Below are 27385 nucleotides of genomic sequence, written 5' to 3' on the forward strand. Positions count from 1 at the left end.
GAGAAACACAAGTTTTGTTTAAACAGTTTGAACTACACATTTTGTTTTCGGTTTAGCTTGCCGGAAGTAAACGTCGACCGGCGTTAGCAAGAAACAGCTAGCAGCTTCACTTGTGACGTGTTGGGCTTCAACGAATGACGGGCTGACATTGTTCTGTTGGACTTTCACATTCTTGCTGTGTGACTTTTTTCCAGCTGCCCCATCAATCAGCATCTCGTATACGTTTAACCGACTCATTTTAGCGACTTGAACCCTGACTGCATTTAGCCTTCAGCGCAAATTGCCTTTAGCGTTAGTCAACGGCGGGATTTTCCATCACACACAGAAAAAAAAAAAAAAATCAAATGATGTGGCACTGTTTGGGGTAGGAGGAGGAAAGGAAGGAGGAAAAAAAAAATGCATTTGGTGTTGCGTGTTCCTTAAAGTCAGAATGTTCCACGGAGCCTTCCAGCTGTGATGCAAGTGTGCTGCTTTGGCAGGTTCATAGACAAGCCATGACTCAATTTGGCCCATCTTGCTGTTTCATTTGGCCCATTGCCAAGCTTTCCCTTGCGTCCTCCCACACCTTCATTATCAGGAAGAGCGTTTCCTCCAAGACTGAATGTCTCTAGGACTTGAGTTACGTGCAAAAAATTGGACGACGCCGTCAGATGTCACCTGCAGCGCTCCAAGCGGCGCTTGTGACTTGAGGGCGTTGCCGCCTCTGGAGAACGTTTAACAAGAGCTGAGGTAACTGTGCGCATGAATGATGGGCTTGGGTCCAGTTCCCTGGGTGGAGGAGGTCAGCTAAACTACGTTCCATGCAGGCTCCTTCAGCTGTTAAAAACACTGTGCAGCTGCCAAGAGGCCTTTGGGGGGGGTCATACGGAAAGCAACCCAAACTCCCACTCAAGCTCAGCCAACACTCTGAGATGATGCCTGCTGGCTTCTTGAGACACTGACGATCCAAAAAAGCTTTGCTGTCCACATCTATTTACAGAAGTGCCTTGAGATATGAGTTTAATTCCTTCAGCGGCTCAAAACAATCAAATCGTAAATGTTTTTTTCCTCCACTGCAATGAATGAAAATGGGAGTACAACAAAAGATCAAGTGGATTTTGAAAAATTCATCGGGTGGCTAGCTCAAGGCTAGCTCATTTTTGCACCTGCAATCAGCACACTTGCGTTGTTTTTGCGTTGACTCTTCAAAATGCGCCAGCCCGATTGTGGCAGGAATCATCCAAGGATATCTCATCCCGTCTCCCTCTTGGATGGTACGGCTTCCACCGGCGCAATTTGAAAAAATAGAACAGTCCTCCAAGAGTCCTGAGTCGGATCGCTTTGGCTGTTCTGGTCTTCTGCTCCCAAAATGGCTTTTGTCACTGGCTGTCTTTGATGGCTTCTAGACAGCAAATTGTTTTCATCATGTGCAAGTGGAGAAGCTGGGAATGCGCGTGTCACCAAGTGGCCACATGAAGACACGGCCGCTTGAAAGAACAAGAAGCCTTTCCAAGGAGCTTTGTACTCACCTTGTTCTCCTCAGTGTCTGCGGCAGCTTGGAGCTGCATTTTCCCCAGCGTGTGTGCGCTGCCGTCACAGGTGTGTGTTTTTCTCTCCGAGCAACTTAGACTCAAAGTGCCTGGTGCACTCATTCAGCTTCCTCCCTCACTTGTCAAAAATGAAAACAAAGTTCTTCTAGTGGTGCATGGTTGCCTTTTTGTTGGAGATGTTGGCATGACACCTTCCGTCAGGCGTCAGGCATCGTCCTCGTTTACCATGTCCCGCTGCTCTCTTGCCATGCTGAGTCCCTCAAGCTGCACCGCCGTGTCTCCTCCCCTTCTCCTTCTCTCCTCCCACCTTCTCATGCATATTTGCTCTCTCTGGATGTGCTTGAAGCGCGGGGGAATCTATATTGGGAGCAACACATACTGTACTCTACTGTAAAGCAAAGTCCATCACTGTCCTAAAAGCATCGGGAGTGACAGCCAAGTGGAGCAAAAATCATATTACGGCTGAGTAAGAAAGGCCATTGAGGTAGCGAGCCACGTTGTCAAGCTAAGGCTAATTAGGATGGACACAATCAAGGAAGAGGCCAAGAGTGCCAGCTACAAGGACTTTTACAAATGTTGAGTCTCCAGTGACACGTTCAACAGAAAGCAGAAAGACACCAGGGGGATTTGAAGATACCAATTAGCAGTTCTCCTTCCAGAGCTCCGTTCTTTTATTCTAGCAGCACTCTCAGCTCCAATCAGTGTCCACTCTCGTTACCGTCTGTCCGTCCGTCCATCAGTCCATCTAAATTCCAAGACATGACTCGCAAACAAGCAAGCCACAAAACTATCAGGGCCAGTTTTCTGTAAATCAATCAGATATGAAAGCTGAATTTGAACGTGCAGCTTGCTTTAGGCTACATCTGTCAGGGTGGCTCCCTCTCCTGGCCGCACGTACACATCACACGCAGCAATTTTTTTTTTTTTTTTTAAATCAAAAAACTTGTTTTCAAATTAAAAAATAAAAGCAGCTGGTTTGAAGCTATTTACAAATGGCTTATGCTAGTCGAACTGTAGCTTATGGTTGTAAGCAATATTTAGTACAAACCTTAAAGCCAAATTTGAAAAAACAATGAAAGACTTTATGGATCATATACAAATTTATTTCCTGGCTTTTTTTTTTTTTTTTTGACCGTGCTTAAAAAAGGCAACAGATGCTCCCCCTTTTGGACAAATGCCCAAACCGAGCATGACGTTCTCAATTCGGTGTTGTTCAGCCCCAAATTGGAAACTATGATGTCACTGCATTTTTATTTGCTAACACCACTGTGATATATAGCGACTAGTGATAAAAAACAATGCTAATCATTCCATATGTTCTTCAAACTTCTTTCTACTGCCCTCGCTCCAGGCTTGCAATAATAATCATAATAATAATAATAATGATGATAATAATACAGTAATCCCTCGTTTATCGCGGATAATTGATTCCAAAAACCACCCGCGATAAGTGAAATCCGCGAAGTACGGTCACCAACAGGAAGTACTGGGCAAGCTAACGAGTTAGCGAAAAGATGCTAATTCGCGATCGTGCTAACACGCAAAAACGGACTTCTAAAGGAATGTAAACGAACATTTGGAGCAATACTACATTGTCCTAAAGGTTAGATACATGTTTCCTCAATTTAGAAGTTTTATTTTGACTTTAAAATGTTTTTTTAATTTGGAAAATAAACCCGCGATGTAGTGAAGCCGCGATAAACGAAACGTATGAAGTACTGGGCAAGCTAACGAGTTAGCGGAAAGATGCTAATTCGCGATCGTGCTAACACGCCAAACGGACTTCTAAAGGAATGTAAACGAACATTTGGAGCAATACTACATTGTCCTAAAGGTTAGATACACGTTTCCTCAATTTAAAAGTTTTATTTTGACTTTAAAATGTTTTTTTAATTTGGAAAATAAATCCGCGATGTAGTGAAGCCGCGATAAACGAAACGTATGAGGGATCACTGTATACAGTTTGGATATTCTCCAATTATTTTGCTCATCCAAAAGAGAATAAGATAAGAATCATCCTTGCTACTCTTGGAGCCAGCGACTCATTTGACGGATTAAATACTGAAGCTGCGGTCCAAACGAAGCCCGATCTGCAATGGAGGCGGTGACAGTGTGCAGGCGAGACTGACGCCATTCCCCAGTGGCAACAAAGCTTAGCGCTGCTTAAACATATTGATGAGCAACATGTTGACATTCTCAAACGCCGTTCGGAGGAGCAACATAAGGCCGAATTGATGAAGTGTTGAAAGCCTCGGCGGTCTGTTCTGAATTATGAGCATTTTTCCAAGGCCCGGAGGGAGAAGGAAAGTCCCAATCTGTCACGATAAACGCTGAATCAAACAAACTGTGCCATTTGAAGTGTGTTGCTACCTTTCATTTGGCAGCCTTGATTCATTCAAACAGACTTTCATCACAGAAGATCTATTTGAAAGCAGTGGTGGCTTCTGCTCATTCCAAGAGAGCAGCTCATTTATTTCCCCGGCCTTTTTATTTATATGTAAATTTTAACCTCCCCGAAAATAAGTCGCCAAACTTGGATCAGTTCATCCAATCATCACGCAGGAGATCGGCGTCACGGTCCAAGCCGTTCGTTTCTTACCGTGCTGAAGTTGTGGAAGAGGCTCAAGCCGTGTGGAGGAGGTGGAGGAGGAGGGGGAGGAGGAGGTGTTGTCTCCATGGAGAACTGCAGGAAGGGCTTCATGTCCAGGTGGGATTGGATCATTGTTGGGGTCCGCAAGAATGCTGGCACCGCTGCCCCGGCACGATTTATACTTCCTGCACACGCAAATCACAACACATTTTATTTTTATTTACTGTTCATTCAGCAAATGGGTCGCCAACGTCACCATCATTTAACCAGTTCGTCAATGATAACGCTAATTGTCTAATTTTGAACAAAAGTATCTTCTAAAATATCAATTCTGGCCAGCGCAAGCAATCAGGCTGATGTTACATTTTTTATTTCGACGGACATTTTACAAATTACAGCAATAGAGAAAAAGACTCAATTCATTATTCAACGTAATCAAGATCGTTTTTTAACTCGTGCTGCTGTTGAAGCCAATTCCCCCCCCCCCCCCTCCTGGCGGTCATCATCTCTCCTCTTCCCTTCTCGTCTCCTTTTTGACCTCTGTCAAGGATGATAGCGTTGGGCCCCACGCGGCAAAACTCCTCTTCAGCAAGCTTTCGGATTAAACCTTTTAATATCCGCCGGCGCGTTCAAATTCCAACCCCCGCGACTTAAAGCTTTCGCTGCTCTCCTTTCGGGGATTGCTGGGGGCTACACGATATTCTCGCTTGGCCTGGAAAATTTTCCATCTACCTGCCTCTGCACCGGCAAGATGTAATTTGAGGCTTTCTCGACACCCGGGCTTGTTCATCAAACTCAAAGCGCGCCGGATGAGATCAGAGGAAGCTTCTGAGCGGGTGATGCTAAGCGATGCACTCGACAAACTTTGGATTAGAGAAAGCGACTGCTGTCAAGTGGAGATTGCCTTCTGCTGAGCATCTGTCAGCCTCCAGGTGGGGACGAATGCATCGTTACCGCAGCTTAAGCTCTTGGAGCGCTCCAAACGTTGGAAAAAAGCACATTGGCGCTGCTAAACTCATTCACTACCAATGACGGTTATAGACGTCAAAGTGAACGAGTTAAGGAATGAAATTGGAATCAACAAAATTGATTTGGTGGTCTGTCTGTGCACGACTTGGCCACTTGAGGGCAGTATAAAACAGGGAACATGATAGACATGGACACGGTCACAACTCCTCAAGAAACTGCAGTCATTAATTATTCGTTGGGAGCGGAAAAATAATCCGTTTCATCAATCATAAGTTGCACGGAAGGTATATGCGAACGGGTGAGGGCGTGTCAAAAAGGTCACGGGCGGCTTAGTTCCAATATGAGTTGCAACATGTTCTCGTTTCAGTGTTCCGTATTCTGCGTGCAGACGTTCTGCTCGGAAATTTCCCTACGCAATCACAAACTACCACTTTACAGAACGATAATTCAATAATTTCGACTGCAATAAGCATCACAAAGGTCATTCGGGTTCATGAAGAAAAACCCGGCAACACGCCAATCTCAGCTTTCCTCGCGTGAGGCAATTGTTTTAATTTCAAGGCAAGTCGAAGCTTCAATTTATGGGCTGGCTGTAATGAAAGGCTTGATGCAAAAGTAATGACACCCCGGTGGGATGATTGCGACACGTCGGAGACCCCCCAGGTAGATCCCACTTTGATATCCGCTAAGTCGCCGAATCCACGTAATATTTAATTGCCGCTTGGTTAGTTTAGAAGACAACAACAGACTAAATGACGTCAGAATCATGGAATGACTGCTCGTGACCTCTGACCTCCGCTCGGCAAAGCGCAACGTCTTGAACACACACACACCAGTGCACGTGAGCCACAGATGCACCTCCCTTAATCCTCCAGATAAATCTCTTGCTGGCTCCCGCAAGCGGACCTTCGCAAAAGCGCTCGGCTTTTGTACTTGTGGCTCGAGGGATTTCACGCGTGTGTGTTCGGCGGGGGCACCTCTGGCTAACACACATGCATGCCCGCTTGACTTCTCCAAGTCCTTTGACCGGGCAACGGCGTACGAATAATGGAGCGCGCCGAAGGTGGATGCGCAAAAAGTATGCAGCGTCGAGCTTTCCGTTGAGTCGGCATCCGCGGGTCGCATGTCACGACACGTACTCGCTCGCTCAGAGGAGGATTTATATACTTAATGAAAATATGCCAGAGTTGGCTCTCGGCCACGGCATTCCCTCATGATGGTTATCTCCAAAGCGTGATGAAATGTTAACGTGGACTCGAGACTGAGGCCCTGGGACAAAATGATTTTGTCGTGCCGCTTTGAGGTCAGATGAATAGCTAATAGGAGAGGACAGCTCGGGGTGAGGGCTCGAACGCAGACGGTGCCAGAGCGACGCTGCAGCTTAGCACAACAAGAACATGCAAAAGAGAAGAAGATGAATGCGCTCGCAACTCTCTGGATAACTGGGAAAGAGCAGAAAGCACACAAATGGTAGACTTTGTAGATTTGGCACTAGAAGAAAATTCATAATTTATAAAATGAACATCTGGATCCTGGAACTCGATTTCAACTCTGAGATTTTAAATTAAATTCAGCAAGAGTCATATTTTAGTGCGATATATGCATTAGAATATATTTAGGATATGGAAATGCTGCAATTGGATGATTCAAGTCTAACAGCTTGCAGCGATATGGCTCGGTGCAAAGGTCAAAAGTGTTAGCGAAGGAATCCAAGCCTGATTATTGACCTTTGGGGGGCGCCTAAACGGTTTCCCAACACAAAAGGCCATTTTTGTTATGTCTGCCGCAAGACTTGTGGGCATGGATGATAAAAGTGGGGCGGAGCAAAAAAAGGGGGCGTGGCCACCAAAGTGACGCAAGGTGAAGCACCACCATCTCCTTCCACCTGGCCTCCATTGTTTTCCATCCCGCAGCCAGCCCTCCCCCACATCCTCTCCGTCTTTTGTTTAGGCGGGCGGTACCCTGGTGGAACAATAGCCGGCAACTTTATTCCCAGGAACTTGTGCCCTCAGGTGTGCAATTCTATCAGCCCAAATGCAGTTTGGGCAGGGGGGAATGTTCCATCAGCCTAATAGAGCGGGGGAGGGGGCGAGTTAGCCCAAGCAACAAGCATGTCCTTTAACTTTAAGCCAGCAAAATCTTTTTAAGTAGCGGGTTCACTTGTCATTGCAGAAACTTGTGTTCGAATCAGCATCAGTGGGACAGCTGACACTCCAAGGGAAGAATCCAAACATGATCATTTCCCCGCACAAGCCGTTTTCAAATTTGATGAATGCGCACTTGGCATATTTTTCGAAGAAAGCAGCGATTGCATCACTCGACGAGCCGCCGTCGTTCCCGGCCGCCATAAATCTCAGTCCTGTGGCGCAACCGAGCATGAGATCACAGCAAACGTCAAATCAAAATGAACAACGGTGAGCTTTTCCAACAAGTTTTTTAACAAAGCCGAGCGTGGATGAAAGGAAAGGCGCGGATTGCGGCTTTTGAACGTCGCTCCAAGGCGCCTTGTCGACGAGCATCGGTGGAAAAAATGGGACGGCAACACGTTTGCGAGGTGTGACTTTTGATTGTGATCAGACACGAAGCCTTGTAAAGTAAATTCTCATCTGTCAAAACGACTTTGACGGTTTGCGACACCCTGGCTCGCCAAAAAACAGCGAGCTGGCTGGAGAAAAAAAAAAGAACTTGACAGCGAGCAAAAAGAGAAACGTCCCCCTGGTGGAAGAATCAATCAATTCCTCTGCACATGGATTTTGCTAATTATGACTCAGGAAATGCTGAATCGGCAAGATTGGAATCCATTTACGGGCCCCTGAGTGTGACGATAATAAGTTTTGCAATCATACCAAAATGTGCAGTCGTCACGATTTGAAGAATTAAAAGACAGGCGATCAAATTAGCTAGCAAATTGCTGCTCCTCGAGCCGACGTCACCATTCTGAGGAGCAGAAATGGAAAAAAAAAAAAAAATGAGAGTACGTCCGGCACTGCGGCTCGGCCTCATTGTTGTTTCGATTCTTCTGCTAATGAGCAGCGCCTTGCTCCGGCTGCCATACAAAGGCCCGATTGAATCTGGCACGCCATTAGCATGTCGGAGAGGCCCGGCCGGCTTCGTCCGCCCGTGAGCCGCTGACTGACAGCGGCCGTCATCTCCGTAATTGCGCCGTACGCCGGAGCCAACGCCGGCCCGAGAGAGCCACGTGGTGCCGGGAAGAGGCGGGACTTGGAAAAAACGGGGATTAGGATTTAAAAGGGGATTCGGGGAGGAGAGAGGGAGACGACAGGCTGGGGAGAATTAGCCGCCAAACTCCACGTCGGTGAGCTCAAAGAGGACGCTGGCGAGAAATAGCTTCGGCTGGCGCAGATGACAGACCTTTGTGAAAATAAATAAATAAACAAATAAATAAAATGAAAATAAATTAAATTAAAATAAATTGAAATAAATGAATAAATAGGTAAATAAATAAAATTATTTATACTTTACAAATTAAATTAAATTGAAATAAATTGAAATAAATGAATAAATAGATAATCATTTATAAAGTAAATTAAAATAAATTGAAATAAATGAATAAATAGGTAAATAAATAAAATTATTTATACTTTATAAATTAAATTAAATTTAAATAAATTGAAATAAATGAATAAATAGATAATCATTTATAAATTAAATTAAAATAAATTGAAATAAATGAATAAATAGGTAAATAAAATAAATACAGACCTTTGTGAAAATAAATAAATAAACAAATAAATAAAATTAAAATAAATAAAATTAAAATAAATTGAAATAAATGAATAAATAGGTAAATAAATAAAAGTATTTATACTTTATAAATTCAATAATTCAATTAAATTGAAATAAATGAATAAATAGATAATCATTTATAAATTAAATTTAAATAAATTGAAATAAATGAATAAATAGATAAATAAATAAATACAATTATTTATACTTTGTTTTGATGGTGTGCGTGGTGCAATTGCAAGACAAACCTTTTCAAGGAACACTTTGCAATTAAAAAAAAAAAAAAAAAAAAGACTGCCACCGTGACCTCAGCACGACACCCTCGCTTGCGCTGCTGACCTTAATTGTAACCTTCAGGAGCTCTGCTCAAATATTTCTGGAAAAGCCATCTCGAGAAAATTAAAAACATAATAAGACATTTTAGATGTTCCCGCTCCTGATGTGTGTTTAAGTCCTCCCTTAAGTTCTCCCCATATCTCAAGTGGGACGTTAATTCTCTTCGTCACCTTCACCTGCAACGTCTTTGCTTACTCTGCTTTTTTACCCCCCTCTGTGACCCTTTGGCTCTTTTCTCTGCACTCAATGTTCATTGTACAAACAGCATGAAGACACTCATGCAAGACATCTAAAATGGGCCAATCACACCAGCCCCGCCCCCATCCACTCGCCATCCCTGTCGCTGGCTGGCTTTGCTTCTTTTCTGGGCTGACACGCTTGCAGTCAGTCTCAATGTGTGTGTGTGCATGTGTGTGTGTACGACTGTGATGTGCAGTGCAAGCACATTTTCAAGCTTCAGCCACCTGGGTGACACTGAAAGATGTTTCCCACACACGAGGCGCTTCCTTGCCCCCAAACATTCGTAAATATGGCGCTCACATTCTTCTAACTCACTGCAGTAAGAATGAGAATTCATATGTTGGTGTGTGTGTTCAACAACCAAATTCCATATAATGATTTAATTTTTGCAGATGGAGAGCCTCTCGCACAAGTGTTGATTTTGCGACAATGTTTGTGTTGTTGCGCCGTGAAATATTTGCGACATACGAATATTAAAATGCAAGCACCGGAGCAACATATTAAATGCGATGCTCACAGTATTTTTCATCCTTAACAAAAAAAAAATAACTAATTTGTCTGCAGATTACCGAGACAGCTGAGAAACACTTCTTTGTGTGTCTCCGTATGCATTACACTGCCCCCAGGTGGCAAGGCGGGCACATTGCAAGGAGTGAAATCTGTTTTATCTTTACATTTGAGTTGAGTGTCGTTAAATATTTGTTCATAATAATCGACGACGAAATACAGAATAGTTTAAAAACTGTCAGATTAATGGCGCTGGTGCTTTGAGTCACGAACATGGTTGAAACTTGGACCTCAAGGCACCGCTGGATTTCTTTTGAAAATAAAAACCCACTCAAGGGTCAGACTATATTATATTTAATATAATCTGTCTTTGCGCCACGATTGAGCACACACGCGTGATGTGCATGAGAGTCCGTTTGCCGACATGTGACGGAATGTCACGGACAGTGCGAGTTCATCGCTCGGCGGCCGACGGACGTGACAGCGGCAACAAAGCGTTGCGCAACCACGCAAGACGCGCCACGTACACTCCCTGCCATCGCTTTCTTTCGCTCGCCTTCAAGTCTGCCTCGATAGGAGCCTCAGACTGCGGCAGTGCGGGGCAGTGAGGCGGAAAATACAGTGATTGTCGCTGACAAAAATAGAGGAGCTGGGAGAGAGGGAGGGCGGGGGGGGAGGGAGGGAAGGGAGGCAGGGGGAGTCAAAGGATGACAATGCAAGGGCATGAAGAGAATTGACGGATAGAGCAGCAAAGCTTCGGGGGTATATGGAGTCTCTGAGTTGATGTAGGTGGGGGCCCAAAAAAAAAAAAAAGGGGCACCTTGTTCTGCACCATGCGCCCACGCAGCAAGCCAGCTGTCCGGCTCGCTCTCAGGGAGGGGGGGGGGGGGGTACTGGGACATGCAATATTCATGAGCAGGGGTCTATTTGGCTGCGTCATCGCCCTTACCTCTCTGCCAATAACAATCTGTCACTGGAGTCACCTTTATTCAGCCCTCAGGGAACTACAGCGAAAAAATGGAGTGAGGATTTTTATTCTCCCAAGCTTTAAGATTGAATGACAAGAGATGATTGATGTTTTTGTACTGTGCATTTGGTCCAGCGGAGGCTAAGTCATTGAAATCCAGGAAAAGGAATTTCTTGGATCAGACGAGTGATGTTTGAAACAACATTGAATGTAATTATCGCAATTAAAATGGCATATTTCATCGAAGGCCGCCATCCTTTTGCCTGTCGCAGCCTGCCAGCCTGCCCGCCCGCCCACCATGAAGGTCACCCTCCCTGCAGCTACGGATTGCACGTGCAGGCACAATATGATGCCGCCCTTCCACAGAGGTCTCCAAGGACAAACCCCCTGGAACTTTTTTGTGTTTGAAAAGATTTAGTATTAACCACAGTAAGTGTTTAGGATATTTAAAATAATAATTATAAAGTAAAAGATGAGCAGCCACTGTCTTCGAAGAAGTCATGAGGGTGTGCCACCAGGAGAACCTTCATGTCTGTCTGCTGACCTGGATTCGAAAGAGGGCCAGTGTCACCTTTTATCTTGCAAACTAGCTCACCGAGGAGGACAGGAGATGTCTGCAGTCAGGTCCATTTTTAGGGGTCAGCAGAGTTTTTTTGAAAAAAAAAAAGTCATACACTTGCACACATCTCGTGTGGTCCATCCCTGCTGTGACCTTAATTTGTTGTGTCTTGAGGAGGCGTGCCAAACGGGCAGCTGATGCTCCCCGAGGGGACACGCTGACAAATCGTGTGAGCATTAGCTGCCCGCCATGAGGGATGGAGAGCGCACACACATGTGGAGTCTTTACATGCAGACGACATGTGATGGATGGAAGGAAGGAAGGAAGGAACCGAGGAAGGAAGGAAGGGAAACTTGCTGAGCAACTGGTGAAAGTAACGCGACACAAGCTGTCTCCCTGCTAGCTAATCCTCTAAGCAAAGATTTGTGGCAGTGCCAACCAAATCTATTGGGACATTTCAAAACAAGTCATCACAGGTTTGGTGGAGAAAATGAGGTAACTGAAAAGCTTTTTTTTTTTTTTTGCAGCTCACGTGATTTAGTTTGGTTTCCGCAACCCTGTTCTCATCATCCACCAATCGGCTCTTTCCGTCCGCTTGGGTCTTGTTGCCACGTCATACTGTTGAGTTTAGTCCCTGTGTTACTTGAATTTTTCTTTCGAGGGTGGGGGTTATTTTTATATTATATTTATTTCACATGGTTTTTTCTTTTACTGTGAATAAATGCGAATTTCGGAAATTCACCACTGCAAATAAAACCACAAATATCATTGAAACGATTTCTCTCGGACATTTCCGTCAGTTTAAAATAACATTTATAGAAAAAAAAGGAGTTGAAAAGATAGAAGCATATGTTCTTCACTCTCCTCCCATATGCAAGCGTTGCCGTCTTGAAGCCCAACATTATTCAAATGTCAACGTGCGCCGCCGCTTCTAAGTGCATCAATATGCTAATGCTCCTTCCATTGCTTTACAAATTATCTTTTGTAGTGTTGCTTTACATTTCACAAGGCGGCTTAAAACGACTCAACGAAAATGCTGCAACGGGAACGTCATCTTATGACGAAGGCGTCGCACGCCGTCACGGATATCCTCAGCTCCCACTTTGGCCCTGACAGCCTTTCTAATCTGCACCTCTGGCATCTCCCGCCCCAACCCCGCCCTGCCCCTCCCTCCGGCCTCAGGGGCGCTGCGTGGGGCAGGTCCTGGCAAAACCCCCTCTCACACGCTCTCTTCAAGAGACTCGAGACAGGTGTGCATACCAGACCTGCAGCGGCTTCTCCTTGAACCAACGCTCCAAATACGTGCGGGCTAGACGACATATTGGGCTCGCTCTCAACTCCGGCTACTGCCATCTTTTTGTCACTAACACAGGGGAAGATTTCGTTGGCAGTGTCTGCGTGGCCAATCAGGCTATTTTGAGAATCTCGCTGTAACATTAAGGATTAGCTTCTTGGAAGCCAATGAAGCAGGTTTTGTGCGTGCGTGGTTATCCCGAGGACGGAAAAGAAAATAGCCTTTGTGATGGTCGTGATCAGGAATTGAGGTGATGGCATTTCCAGCGGTATGTCATGGATAAAACTCGTATGGGCCAGATTCCATGAGTCAGACGATACAAGAGAAAGCTGGGCTTGGTGTGTGTGCGTTGCTGAAAGGAATCCGTTTCTTCCCGTGGGCCAATTTTAAACTGAAAGACGAGTATGCGGCCATTATCTTACTCAATTCCTTCGCTCGTGTCGTACGTTTCTCCCACGCCTTCCCGTGTAGCTTCGTCGCCACGGTGACCTTGTTGCTTCTCAAGGACAATTGATTTGCGAGGAATCTCCTCCATTAGCTCATTTGCACTTTCCACTGCATTCGCTCCTCATCGTCTTCAGGCTGCACAGAAATAATAATGCGTCATCTCTGCCCACCAAACACGTTTGCTTTGATGCTCGGCTGCTGCCGCTTGGGGATTTATTCCGAATCTTACCGAATGAGGTGATCGATAAAAAAGTTTTCACGATGGCTCCTGACAAAATATTTTGTTTAACCGTTAACAAAGCAAGAAAATTTCCCCCCCAAATATCTCAGAAGGCTTTAAATGTAGCGCAACCACATTTTTAGTTTATTTTCCAAATTCTCGTTAGCGAGCGAGATTGAGAAGCTCAAATAACAAGCTAGCACGAACGGTTAAATGTTCGGACGTGTTTTCCAATCAGCTAGCATGAGGCGCAGCGTGAAGCAAAGAACGGATCGACGCCCCCCGACTCGGCCGCGCTCCGCACGACATGACACAAAGAAGGATGCGCACGGGCACAAACGCTTTCCTCCGCGCCAGCCCAATGACGGCCCCCGTCGTCAGAGTCTCCCGCACGGTTATTGACAAAACAGGCTTGCGGACGAGTCGGATGTACGACTCCACATCGACGTACGTAGCTTACACTCAGCTAATCACCGATGATGTGTTTTTCCTGGCGTCTCTTCTCGCAATCTGTTCACTTCTGACTTGTCATCGGCCTGGAACGCTCCACGAGTCCAGCAGGAGCCAAGGCGAGGCTCGTAATTATTTCTTGAAGCTTTGGCCCTAGCACGTGCTATATGGATGGCAGTCAAAATGGCGCATGAAGAAGTTCAGTGAAACTAAACTGATTTGAAGAATTGTGCTTCACCGGATTATTTCAACACAAGCTCATCTTCAGAATTGTCGAATATGCAAATGAAAGTCAGAAGGATGACGTGTCTATGCGTGCTTGGCAAATGTCTGCCTCGTCGAGGCCTTCTAATTAGTGTCGCTTTGTCACAAACACGAGGAGCAGTTGAGAAAATGGGCAAGAAGTTCTGATCTGCTCAAAGAACATATTCTCTCTCATGTCTTTTTGAGTTGACCTGCTGGAGCCAGTTGAGGGCAGTTCAAGGGGGCGGGGCTTGTGTGAATGGAATGATCATCATCAGCCATAAAGACGGGTCAAAAGCGAGCCGGGCTTTATGAAAACAGATTAGGCATCCAAATACAAAGCGTCAGATGAAGGTAGATGAAACACACACAAAAAAAATCCACAGGAAGCCGAGCATCAGCACAACATTCCTTGCTTGACCCATGAAAGACGTAAAATGATGCTACGTATGTCAAAGTATTGGCTTTTTCGTATCAATTTTCTACTTTGTTTAACATTTATTTATTTATATATTTATTTATTTATTTATTAATAATTTTTATTTTATTTATTTTTATGTTTTTTTTTTTTTTTTTATTGGCAAAGAGTGAACAATTCTTCCAAATAGATGAATGGTGCCAATGGTGTGCTGGTATTGAGATGATTTTTATGGTGTGTTTGCAATGTTCTGAACTCTCCCTGCCACATGCTCCTTGGAATTTAGTCAAATGGAGGCGATTGCTTCCAAAGTGCGCTCCAATTGATTGACTTTCTGATCCACGGGTTACCCCGGAGGGCAACCAAAGAGCACGTCCACTGACATTCCCATAATTACCACTGTCACATTGAAAAACGGCCACCGGGGCTTGTACGACCTTCATCGTGTTATTTTCTCCAAAATGGACTCTCGAGTGCACAATAAACAGTAGAAGGTGGACGCTCAAGGTCATTCACAGTAAACGCCAGCTGCTGACGAGTGTTTACATTTTTGGAATATCACAACTCATCCTTGTTTGTGTTCTAGCCGCACTTAAAAGATTGGACGGTGCGTGAAAAGGGACAAAAAGTACGACTCGACGATCCTCGACATTATGCAGGCCGCAAACGAAAAACGAGAGTCATCGTCCAAGCCAACCATTGTCGATGACGCTGAGGAACTTTAACGTTGCTTGACTAATATCATTCACAAGCGCGACAAACACACACACGTCTAACTTACATAAGTACTGCAAGCTCCGGCAAAAACCTGAACGTGCCAACTCTGCTGGAATGATAAACAAAAGAACGCAAAGTGTATTTTGTTCTTTTCAAAGTCTGCATGAGACGCCTGCTCTGAAAACACGTCTGCCCACAGAGCAGAAGGGCAGAGCCCGAATCAGTCCAGGCATGCGTTAACACAAAGTGGCGTGCATAGCGACGCAATTAACGCACACACAAACACACAGATGCTGGCGGGCACGAGGTAGATATAGTTAAATGCATAAACATCGTCCTTCATCACGCATGATCGGCCATGTGGACTTGGAGAGGCGAGTGCTCGCAGAAGCGATGTGTGTGCGGGATCAGACATGGCCACTACGAGAGCAGAATACTAAATGCCAAAGTGCCGACCGAGCGCCCGGTTGGCCGGCTGACTCACAACCCAGCAAGACTGCATCAGAACTCCATTTTTTTTTTCTGAACTGAATTATGAGTTGAGGTCATCCGACGCATCACATCTGACAGCGGTTCCCCCAAATCTGTAAATACTGCTTCGGAATCGGGTTCCTCTTTAACGATGCTATCCACCTTCAACTCCTCAAGCCTGGTCATGTGACCAAACACGTCCTAATCAGATAGTTGAGCGTTAAACAATTTGACCTTGTCTGTCATCGCTCACACCTGCCATATTAATGGCACGCAAGGATGATAATTACAAGCCCTCGCTGGGATTTAAAGCTTTTACCCCGCCGCCGGCGTGTGTTGACAGATGTGGAATGAACACCGCCGCGCACGCCGCGCCACTAATGAAGAGCCGCCAGCTTAGCGAAGGAATTAGTCAGCCGGGAAAACCGTTGACCTTACGAGCGCAAAATAGCCAAAACTGCCAACTCACCCAAAATCATCCTGCGTGCTGGCTGCGGGTCAGCCGACGCAAAGGTTCTGGGGACGGGTAGCTCCAAAGTCCTTCCTCAGGGGTGCACTCCAGTAGGAGGCAAGTCAGAGAGCCTGACGGGAGCAGAGAGAGCTGCTGCTGCTGCCGCCACCGCTGCTGCTGCGCATGCCGTCCGCTATGCCCGCGCTCGCCAGGTGAAAAGCTAGGTGTGGATGTGAGAAAGAGAGAGAGAGAGAGCGAGGGAGAGAGAGAGAGAGAGAGCGAGGGAGAGAAAGAGAGAGAGCTCACGTGTGTGTGTTTAGATGAGGGTGGGGGGTGGTGTTCCTGCAGCTGTGGCTCAGGTAAGCTTGAGGACACTACAGAGGGGGGTTTACTTGCAAAGGGGAACAAGGGAGGGGAGAGTCAGGAGGAGGCGGGAGAACCTAAAGTGAGCTAACCAATCAGAGGGGAAGACTAAGGTCTTCTTCTTCACAGTAGCCAGGAGGGATTGCAGTGAGCTCCAAGAATCAGCTGACAAGCAACTTCTTCACAAGTATCATTTCATTCCGACGCTTCAACATGCACACACTGTCTTCTCCAGCTTTGTGTGCTTTTTTTTTTTGCGTATAACCGAGAGGCACCTTGCATGCCTTCACTCTGATTGGTGGCAGCCAGCACCAATGGGAGCCGCAGAAGACACTTGTCATCATGCAGAGTGAAAGTCATGAAGGAGAGGAGCTTGACCGAGAACGCGATCTCCTCCCACCATCCCGTTTCTCGCATTGACTTTGCACAGAGCAGCGCCTCCCTGCAGGCTCATGGATTGTCACATCTGTTTAGCGAGCGCAATTGTTGTCTCCTCTCCGTCCTCTAACTTGCTGCGTCTGTGCGACTTGCCAAAGGATGAACCTTTATTTAAATCGTCGCCGCTACCGTTTCTTTTAACCTACTCGGGGGAGGGGGTTACGCAAAAAGATGAAATGGAAGGCGACAAGGAGAGAAAGCAGTAGCCTATGAAGGGGGGGGGGGGGGGGGGCAGTGATTCGAATCAATGCAAAGAGACAGGGATGAAGCGATGTGGAGTGGCAGCGAGGAGGAGACCAAGCGCAAAGTCACAGCAGAAAGGCAGCACAAAATGAAACATTGTGCAAAGACGCGCACCAACAACAGCAACAGCTCCTCACTTTCACAATCAAGAGGAGTCGCAGCATGGCTTTTGAAAAGCACCCTGACGCAATGTTAGCGCAAAGCTTAAGAGAAGGCTTAACGGAGCTGTCAAAAAATTAATCCCCCTCCGGGCGGGCGGGTGTGTATGCTTGGAGACGCAAAGACAGAAACACGTGAGCCCGCGGCTACGGAAAACGCTGATGTTCACAGCGGCTCTTCGAGTTGCGCGAGATGCTTCCCTGGGTTTCCTCTCAGCCTCCATGCATGCACCAAAAGCGCCTTAAGTTTGGAGGAGGAGGTGATGAGTCACTGGCCGCCGATGCCGCAAAGATTCGCAACAACTCCACCGCCGCCGTTGTGTGCAAACACTGACAACTAGCAAACTAAATTCCACGAAGGAAGACAAACACGTGCATTCAGATCCTGCTTCTGCGGTTTAGCAAAAGAAAAAAAAAAGCTGCTTTAACCAAACACAACGAACGAGTGAACCCTTAGCGCTACATGCGTCGAGGAACCATTTTTGCCCCCACACGTGCGCTTTTTTTGCCAGCCAATCAGAATAGAAAGTTAAGTCAGCAATGGAAAGGCCACGATTGTGGAATATTACAGGAATGCCTTGAGATAAGAGTCATTTTTGTTTCCCTTGATCAGGCTTGTAACACTTGTATTGCAAATCATCATTTCGTATTGAAATGCATGGAAATTCCATTCATCCCAGTCATTTTGCAAAAGATATTGAATATACCGTATTGGCCCGACTATAAGACGACCCCGATTATAAGATGACCCCCTCTTTTTCAAGACTCAAGTTTGAAAAAAAGCTTTTGTCTAGACCCCGAATGTACGACGACCCCCCCCCCCCTCCCCCTTTTTAATTTTTATTTCAATGAAATAAACCTCGTCTTATATTCCGGCCAATACGGTATCTCTGCCACATTGAGGCCATTTGCTCGCCTCGCTATGGTGTTACATCACAAGTTAGCATTTAGCTAAGCGGACTTTAAGGTATGTTTATATTTTAAAGGTAAACTAAAAGTGGTAGTAGCAATAAACAGCTTAAAAGTTCTTTTGAAGAAGGCAAGTATGTGGAGCTCCAACGCAATGATTTACCGATTTCTCATTCTGCATTCCTGTCGTCATAATTAGTTTTGTTTACTTGGCAATCAGCCAAGGTGGGACGCTGACAGCAAAACACGAACAAACAGGCAGACGGATGAAAATGACGGCAACAAGTAAAAGCGGTGGAAGCGATCGATACGGCCACGTGTGAAGGTCGCTCTGTCAGCACAAAAGTTGCGCTCGGGTTTCCTCATTAGTTGCGTCGCTATCAATAATTCAGAGACGCCCCTTGTCCGCGTTCAATGGTCCGAGTGCTAATGTGCCGTCGAGCAGACGGGGGCCCCGAGGACGGGGTCCGGTGCCACTTTAATGGATGTCACGATGAGAAGGTGGAAGAGGAGGATGGAGATCGGGTGTCCCCGATGAACGAGAGCGCCGAGAGGCGGCGCTGGGTGACGGCGCCGGGCTGAGCCGGGGGCCTCCGAGGGGGGATGCTTGGCATCACCGGACATGGTGAGGGAATTGAGCGGAAGCGACGGGAAATCACTTCTTCAGGCAATGATGTGGTGATTTTTGGCACCTCGAGGGAGACGCGTCAAGGAAGGAAGCACACACGGAACGTTTTCGATGAATAATAAATTGGCAATGGGCGACCTGTGCGGTCTTCGGGGATTGAGCTCACAATTGTGTCATGATGATGACAAATGACTTTTTAAAGGATGACAGAAGAATGGAATCGAATCATTTTCACATGCTGGGATGGCAATTAACTGTGCATGCGCTAAATGGGAATAAAATATTTTTAGTGCTTTCCAGTTCTCATTTTAGCGAGGCAGTCAGCTCCCTTCCATTGTGTGTTGCTGCTCCACCGGAATAAATCTTATTTATTTATTTATCTATGTGTTTATTTATTTATTTATTTATTTATTTATTTATTGCTTGTTTGTTAGTTTATTTTTTTTAATTTATTTATTTATTTATTTATTTATTGCTTGTTTGTTAGTTTATTTTTTTTAATTTATTTATTTATTTATTTATTTATTTATTTATGTATTTATTTATTTATTTATTTAGAAAGGGTTCCTGCAAACGATGATTAACTCAGCTTTGCTGCCCCCTAACGGTGGAACAATGTCAACATACCAGCCATACGGCGAAGCCACCAATTCCTGCAGCTTTGACTTTGTGAAAAGTTCCTCTGAGGAACAAATGATCTCCTCAGTTTGTAAATGCTGATTGCCCGATAGACTGAACGCAACAAATCTGTTGAACACACTTGAGGAACATCCGGCGAGCTATGAATAGATCAAATCTAGGAGGGTCAGGATCACATTTCTCCATCGATCTACAGTATACCATCCACCATCCAACCTCCGCATTCTTTCCTGAAGGAGAGACGCGGCTAAATCTCTGCGCGGCACAAACGATTGAAGTATGTTCAAGTCAAAGTCAAGTTGTCAAGAGGCAACTTGTGCGCCAGTCATTTATCAAGAACCGACGGCGGAGAGCTCAATGCTAGTTTGTCTTTGCTCTTTGTGTGTGCTGCAACGTCAAGGTTTGATGTTGATACACTCAGCTAGCTCATATATCAGCACTTCGGGTGCCGGCTGGCACCGAGGTGGTGAATTTAGAACCCGCCTACGAAGGTCAAAGGTGAGAGGGCGAGTAGGGGCAAGCGGCGGACATACTTGCACTTGCCCGCTTTAAAGCCCCGCCCTCCTGATCTACACATCTGACTGGATAAAAAAAAAATGTCAATCATGACAGCAGGAAAATCTTACGGGTCTAAAGAATACGTGTTAATTGTTACGTTTTGTTGTTGCTTTTTACTTCACGTGATGAATCGACAGAATTGAAACACCTTGTTCACCTTGAATTGGGCGCATTCGACATTCGAGTCTATCAGCTTGCCGCCATGACAGATAATCATCACTCTGGATTTAGACCATTGATTATATATGCGGGAAAAGGAAACGACCTCAAGTATACTTTGTGAAAAAAAAACATATAAATTTTATTTATTTATTTATTTTAATATATACATATATTAATATATATTTTATGTATATATATATATATATATATATATATATATATATATATATATACTCAATGTGTGTGGGTGTGTAATCTGTGGTGTGCCCAGAGAAGAAGAATGTTGAAGTTGACTGTCACACTCTAGCACCTCCATGACACTTTTACGCCGCCCCCACTGGAGAAGAGGGCATCTTTCTTTGGCAAGTGCATCGGGATCACATGCTTGCCCCAAATTCTATTCTCTTTTGTCTCTTCAACTCCCGTCCGAGGGATTGGATGACAGTAGATTTTGTAGAATTTGTCCAATTCCGCTTAAAATGATCATTACAAATTTTTCTTCATTAATCTGTACCAATCAGGTTACAGACACAGGCTCAATAATGAAGCGCTCCTCGGTGAAGAACCTAAAATGTGTCTCCCCCAACAGAACGACGGCTTTGCCTTCAACCAAAAATTGTCTAAATTCAGATGAGGTCATCCTTATTTTTTTTAATTTTGGTGGTGCGCTGTGAGATTTTTTGAAGTAACATCTCAATCCCGAATAGAAAGCTCTTCTATTTCTTGCCCCACATTCAAGCAAAACGTCCTCAAAGAAAAAACTTCCTTTCTTACCTGCAGCCCACATTGATTGTCCGTCTGCTGTCAAACGTAGAGTCGCTCGCTAACTCCTCCGGGGAAGTTACATCAAACTAGTCATCGCATGCAGATCTTGTAATCATCCTTGTGAAAAAGATTTGAAGGCCGGGGGAGCATTTGCATACACCTCCCCGTGCAAACGTAAAGGACCTGCTAGCGGTGGTGGGCACACAGAGACCGCAAACATATCGGCGTGAACACCTCCCCTCCCTCGTTCTTTTGCAGCGCTGTGTGAAAACAATCTACAGCGGGCCATTGCAAGCTGCTGAGACGGACGTTGGTCACGAGGAGAAAGAGCTTCCAATGTCAATCAAGTCATGAAATTCCAAAAGTCATTTGGAGTGTGATCATGTTAACACACATACTGAAAATCAAAGTTGCGGTCACTCCTGCCGTTTCCACTTGCGTTCAAATTTCAGAATCGAGAGGCCAGTGGCTAAGGTCACATTTACCACCATTGTTGTTTCTCGCAAGAAGAAGAAGAAAAAGCTCTTAAGAGTACAGAACAACAGTATAGATTAGGAAAATTATGTCATGACTGCATTTATTGAACACTGAATTTGCATTTTACACTTTACTATACTCTTAACCGCCAATAGGGGGAGCCATGGTCATGTGCGTCCCCTTCCTTGCGTGACGTAACAATACCCTATTCATCATTGAATTGATTTAAAAGCACACAGAAGATCGCCGATGAGTTATACCCAAAATATTTTGACTTTAAAATGTCAAACGTGTAAATCACATAAATGGATGTATATGAGGAAAGCGTTTGACATATGACCACGCCCACTAAATCAATGTCAACTGAAAAGTCCTGTGAATATCCAGGAAACGTCACGGTTCGGGTCTTTTTGGTGCATCAACCCAATTGTGCCTCAAATCAACTCTACTGCTGAAAAGATGTCCAGCATTGAAGTCATAATGAGTAGATTTAACTCTTATGCCGTGATGTACAGTTTTGAGTCACGTGAGGAAAGCTTCGCCAACTGGCCCTTTCGAGAAGATTGTAACTGCACACCTGAAAAGGTAAGACCAGATGGGCCGACTTTACTATAAATGCAAAACGTCAAGAATGTACTTTATATAGCCTACTGCAGCGCTAGATGTGATTTGCAGTCAAGCAGGTGCCGGATTTGGTTTTACTCCAAAAGGAGTCGAGTGCGCTTGATGGGCACTCGGATTAGAAATGGTTCTTTAATGTACATATTGTGTCATAATTTTTTTTTTTTTTTTTTTTTTGCTGAGTGGGAGCCGAACTATCGTGGGAAAGCATACATGTCTATTAAATTGTACATATGTTGCTTGAACTACCCGCCGCAGCCTCATTTGATCAAACAGTGACATCTAGCGGTTGTTGTTAAGCATTACATCCCGAACTGTCTGCGGTATAGTTCGATTTTGCTGCAGATCGGAGCGAGCGCATGCAGCTTTTTGTGTGCAGATGGCCAAGGCTGGCTTTGTGCACTGTCCCGGAGACAACGAGCCCGATGTGGTGTGCTGCTTCTTTTGTCTCATCGAGCTGGAGGGCTGGGAGCCCGACGACGAACCCTGGTGCGGCCAAAATCCAATGGACACTGAGCAGCCAGCCACATTGGCATCACTTTGATCGCTGTGGTAGAAGAGCCAAGTTGGCCATTCAAACACACCAGGACAAAATGAAACCTGCTATTAAGCTTAAAATGCGGCTGCAATAAATGCTCGCCCATCACTAATTTAAAATATTTATTTTGGCAAATTGTTTTAATGGCTGGAGAGCTTTCCACTGGTCCTGGTTTTGCAACTGGAGTTTTTTTCTTTTTCCAGAATTTTTAAAAACTTTTTTTCAAGTGTGGATTGACTAATTTTAAAAATACTATAAAATCCGATTATGCTGACAGTTCTTAATTTGCTAAATGCAAAGCTTTGATTCACTTTTGATTGCCCTTATTTGCTCAGCTCTTAATGACATTTCTAAATTTTACACTTAGTTTCTCCCCAAATTTATTTATTATTATTATTGTCATCCAAGTGGTCAATGTCGAGGCTGGTCAGTGTCTTTTTTTTTTTTTTTTTGCTACAGTATTGTTGGATAAGAAATAAAACACCCCCAACCTTTTTTTTTATTTTTTATAAATAATAAACTCCCAGGAACGAACACTCAAAGCGCTCCCCCAAGTGTGCCTTCCTAAACCTGAAGAAAGACCAGCGCGAGCTGACCCTGGCTGAGATGTTCCACTTGGAGAGCGAGAGGGTCAAGATCTTTACAGTGAGCATTGCCGCACCAGCCCGCTTAAACCCGCACGTTGTTTTGTGACCTTCTTTACTTTCGTAGAGAAAAGTTTGCCACAAGAAGATGGCGGTCATGCGGGATGCGGTGGACGAGGCCCTTAAAGGCTTTCGCTCGCAACTGACTTCTCTTTGACAACACGTTGACTTTTATGATCTAATTGCGTGTGGTGAATGATGTTTTGAAATGTAAATAAATTTTTTATGTTAACCTCAAAGCCATGTTTTTGAGCTTCAGGTTTTTCGCGTGTCTATTGGAGCTCACTAATTTGACAAAAGGCGTCCTAAAAGAAAGTTAGATTACCATGTCGTTCGTATTCCCCTCCTTTCAAGCACACACTTAGCATCTCGGTGAGCGTGTAGCCATCTCCAGCATCCCTTTTCAGAAGTTGACCCCGGACAGATGGCCCCGAGCCCCTCCCTTTCAATACCAACTGTTGCCTCCGGAACATCTGTTCCACTCGGAGAAGGCCCGTCGCAACGCTGGGAGGAGCGCTGCTGACACATAGGCCGAGATTCAATATGGCGTCTCTTTAGCTTTTCCCAAATTTGTCGTTTTTGAATCAAGCTAGCGGGATTCTTTTTAGCTCAGCGCAACGGGATGAGAGGTCATGACCTTCACTCTTCTGGATTAACTTTTAATGTAACACTGGCCACTCGGATGCTTAATTCTCACTCATCCGCTTGCAAATTCAAAAGCAACTTTTTTTTTTTTGTAAGCCAGAACTGACTAATGAATGACTTAAAATAGAAGTCAAGTGGAAAACAATTTGAATCAAGCCCACGCACGACATTCACAATATAACACTAACGTTGTTTGTTTTTCCCGTCCCAGGTGGCGGCCATTTTGCAACTTGCTGTTGACTGAAAATGACATCACAGGCAAGGAAACTTTTTTTTTCTTTAGCACACTTTATCTATAAGATCATTCTGAATGCTTTAAACAAAATTAAAAGTGAAATAGAAATAAAAACTCTGGTTTTTAACCATTGGGCCAAGTGGCAAAATGGCCGCCCCCTATGAGGGATAAAAACGTGTGGCTTTTTCAAACATTATTAATCGGAATATGGCAAGATCTGATTGGAAACACAATTTTGACACGATTTGTTGCATTTTGGTTGCAAACTCGAGTCAAAGGAGCCCTGCTGCCGTCTGTAGGCCGCTTCCACTTCAATCCGTGTTGACGTTAGTGATCGTGAAGGTGACACTAATCACCCTGAGACCATCTATTTATCCATCGCAGATGTTGATCTGGTCATGGGAAAGCTGCAAACCTGTTAATTCCTTTGGATAATCTGATCCTCACACCCCTGCATCATATCTGCTGCTTTTTTTTTTTCAATTTAAATTAAATTAATTACATTGTCATTTAATCGGTTATTCATGGGGGAAAAAAATCAGTTTTCAGTTTAAAATTAAGATTTAAAATTTTAATTTAAAATTTAGTTTTCTGTAATATGATGATGCAGCCATTTTAAATCTTCAGCAAAATACAAAGACGACTTCCTATGCACTCACTTTACATCGCACCGCGCACCTCGCGCATCCGGCACAATTAATTACCGGCCCATAAATGTGATTTAATAATTCTCAGTGTGCACACATTAAATCAGGGGCGAGCTTTGACTTGTTCCTCTTGTAATTGAAATGCAGTCACAAAGGCAGAGCACGGGATGGCCTGCCTTTTTCTAATTAATCAGCGCTCGCTAAACAAACGAAATAAGCGCGGCAGATGGACAGACGGACAGATGTTGCCAGCACAAAGTTTACAACCTGGGCTTTCCATCAGTCCCATCTGTTGCTGTGGAACCTGCTACCTCAATCTCTCCGCCCTCCCCCATCGCCTTGGTATTCTCTCGCTTGGCTCATCAGCATCTATCACCGCAGCCTTGGTGAGCGAGCGAGCGGGCGGGCGGGCGTCCCCATTTAACCTCCCGCCTGACCTGCTTTAACCCTTGCCAGACAATTAGCCGCTTATTAGCCCATGTGAGCCCGAGCTCCATTAGCTTACAATTTGACATTCTCGGCCCTCCGATTGTCTGTTTTGTGAATCTGAGCAGTAGGCGGAAGACACTTTACAATCCAAAGAAAAGCATCGCCAGAGGAATACTTTAGAAATAATTGCAATGTCTTTTGGAAGCAAGTTAGGAGGAGAGTTTGAAAGGCTTCACAGACAATCAATTGCCTCACTATGGGGGGTTTTTAACTTCTGAACATTTGAGTTAATCACTTCCAAAAATTGCCTCACTTGTTTTGAGTTGATTAAGTCAAAAGTTTGCAAAGTTAAAACTCAGTAAAAGTATCTGACTTTTTTTTTTCTGCAAACTTACTCGGGTATCAGTGGAACAAGTATGACAAATTGTACACCTACCTCACTTTGACCACCATTGAGCAAAATTATTTGTAAATATTATATAAATAATATACTAAATATACTACATTATATTTCATTATATATTATGTTATAGTATATATAAAAATATTGACAGTATCTATCTTTATTGGATAAGCTCCGCCCACATTTTGGATCCTGTTGCTATGCAGGTTAAAGCAGAAAATATTCAATGCACAGTGGCAAGCTAGGCTACTGTTCTTTATCTTTCAACTTGAATTGATGTCACTTTTAAAAGCTCAAGGCAAGTCCGTGCGGCATCACAATATCCAGTAGCTCCTTCCTCTCCTGCCCCCTCTCTCCTTCTTTATCCCACGTCCCGCCTCTCAGACACCCGGGCCCTCCTACCTTGGCTGTTTTTGTGGCCTCTTCCAAAAGGGACCTCCATCTGTCCCCACACTCGCCCTATTGTCAAGCGCCAAAGCCCGGCAAGTTCCACAATGCAGTGGGCGTGCAAGGAGGGGGCGGGGCGGGCGGCGGCAGGGTAAACACCACAGCATCCAGATCCCATTAGAAGCTCTTTAACTTCCACACGCTAATACTGGGAGCGAGGCCCGCTCGGGTGGAGAAGGCGTGTCCTCGTGCACGGCACGTCACCTCTGGTGTGAGGTCACGGGTCCGCGTGCGAGCTACTCAGGCTTAGCCCCGAGGCGAGCAGGGAATTATGAAATATCTCCTTTCCTCTTGATGATTCTAACATCACCATCATCTCCTGGTTCTGTGTGTCCTCCACCACCTGCTCCTGAGGCTCCGCCGTTTGAGGTTTCTCTACCTCCAAGTGTGGGCCGTCACATCCCTGCGTGTGCCCCACCAGGGGGGAGGGGAGGGGCTGAGGCCAAGGGATTACTGGCGCACAGACACTGATTAAAGCCTTCCAAGCTCCCATGGCCCCATTAATACAATCTTAATCACAATGCTTTATCCCTCAATCTCGCTCCTATGGATCAGGGCCTTTTCATTTTGGTGGCCTGGCCTGCCACTGTTGTTGGCCTGCTGGATTAAGGATGAGCGGCCGGCGCACACAAACGCTAATCTAAGCGCAGAAGATGGCTAGCTAGCAAGCTTCCTTCATGGCCAACGTTACAAATAGTTGACGTTAGCGTTGTTGCTTTTACAATCAGACCGCCGTAGCTAAAAATTCTGAGAGGCAAGGCCAGATTATCGTGGTTTGAGATTTTTTATTTGAGTTACTTTAGGATTTTTATTTAATTTCTGCTAGTTTTAACTTTAGGAGATTTGTTTAATTTCTGCTAGTTTTAACTCGTTTTTTGGGAGCAGGTTAGTTTTTGTTTTCATTTTTGCGAATATGCCATGTTTTAGTTTTTTTTTTTTTAATTTATTTATTTATTTATTTATTATTTTTAAATGTTCAGAGTATTTGTAGAATGCAAGATGGAGGAAAAAATATCATTAAGTATATGTAAGGTGAACTCCAGTTCCCAAATAACTTTCTTCTTCTGTACAGCAATACAAAAATAAATATACATTAGGCATGAACCTTGCAAGTTTATGAATGATATTGACAGAAATGATGCACGTTATGGACAAATTAAGGGAAATATCCTCCTTAACTGTTTCTTTCCAAATAGTCGACATGTATATAAAATGAAGTCAATCTTTTGTGAGCAACCTTTGTCCATTTTGCCTGGTTGTGACACCATATCTTCTTGTTCC

General features: G+C 44.7%; 2 protein-coding genes across 3 annotated transcripts in view; one reads left to right on the plus strand and one right to left on the minus strand.

The window, feature by feature from the left end:
• The window catches only part of znf385a (zinc finger protein 385A), a 31375-nt gene extending 14257 nt beyond the window's left edge, over window positions 1-17118 (minus strand). The window contains exons 1-2 of one of the 2 annotated variants that reach the window (XM_049753676.2): window positions 16174-17118; window positions 4129-4304 (exon numbers count right to left, since the gene is read on the minus strand). In XM_049753676.2, coding sequence (XP_049609633.1) covers window positions 4129-4304; window positions 16174-16183 — 186 coding nt within the window. In that variant the 5' untranslated portion in view covers window positions 16184-17118. Of the gene's footprint in view, window positions 1-1508; window positions 1831-4128; window positions 4305-16173 lie in introns of those variants that run through there. The other variant, XM_049753677.2, reaches the window with a different exon arrangement.
• A 4715-nt stretch (window positions 17119-21833) lies between these two features.
• Window positions 21834-23537, plus strand: birc5b (baculoviral IAP repeat containing 5b). Its single transcript, XM_049755039.2, has 4 exons — window positions 21834-22080; window positions 22496-22605; window positions 23182-23299; window positions 23366-23537. Exons 1-4 carry the CDS (start codon window positions 21955-21957, stop codon window positions 23453-23455), a joined length of 444 nt encoding a protein of 147 aa, XP_049610996.1. The 5' UTR covers window positions 21834-21954; the 3' UTR covers window positions 23456-23537.
• The last annotated feature ends 3848 nt before the right edge of the window (window positions 23538-27385 follow it).

This window comes from Syngnathus scovelli, chromosome 2 (genome assembly GCF_024217435.2).
Source record: "Syngnathus scovelli strain Florida chromosome 2, RoL_Ssco_1.2, whole genome shotgun sequence".
NCBI classification, from domain to species: Eukaryota; Metazoa; Chordata; class Actinopteri; order Syngnathiformes; family Syngnathidae; genus Syngnathus; species Syngnathus scovelli.

Bases quoted from the DNA above. Each gene is read 5' to 3' on its own strand.
- birc5b (XM_049755039.2), top strand. From the start codon at position 21,955: ATGTCCAGCATTGAAGTCATAATGAGTAGATTTAACTCTTATGCCGTG. The intron at 22,606-23,181 runs GTGCGGCCAAAA...ATAAACTCCCAG, and splicing joins GAGCCCGACGACGAACCCTG to GAACGAACACTCAAAGCGCT. The intron at 23,300-23,365 runs GTGAGCATTGCC...TTACTTTCGTAG, and splicing joins AGAGGGTCAAGATCTTTACA to AGAAAAGTTTGCCACAAGAA.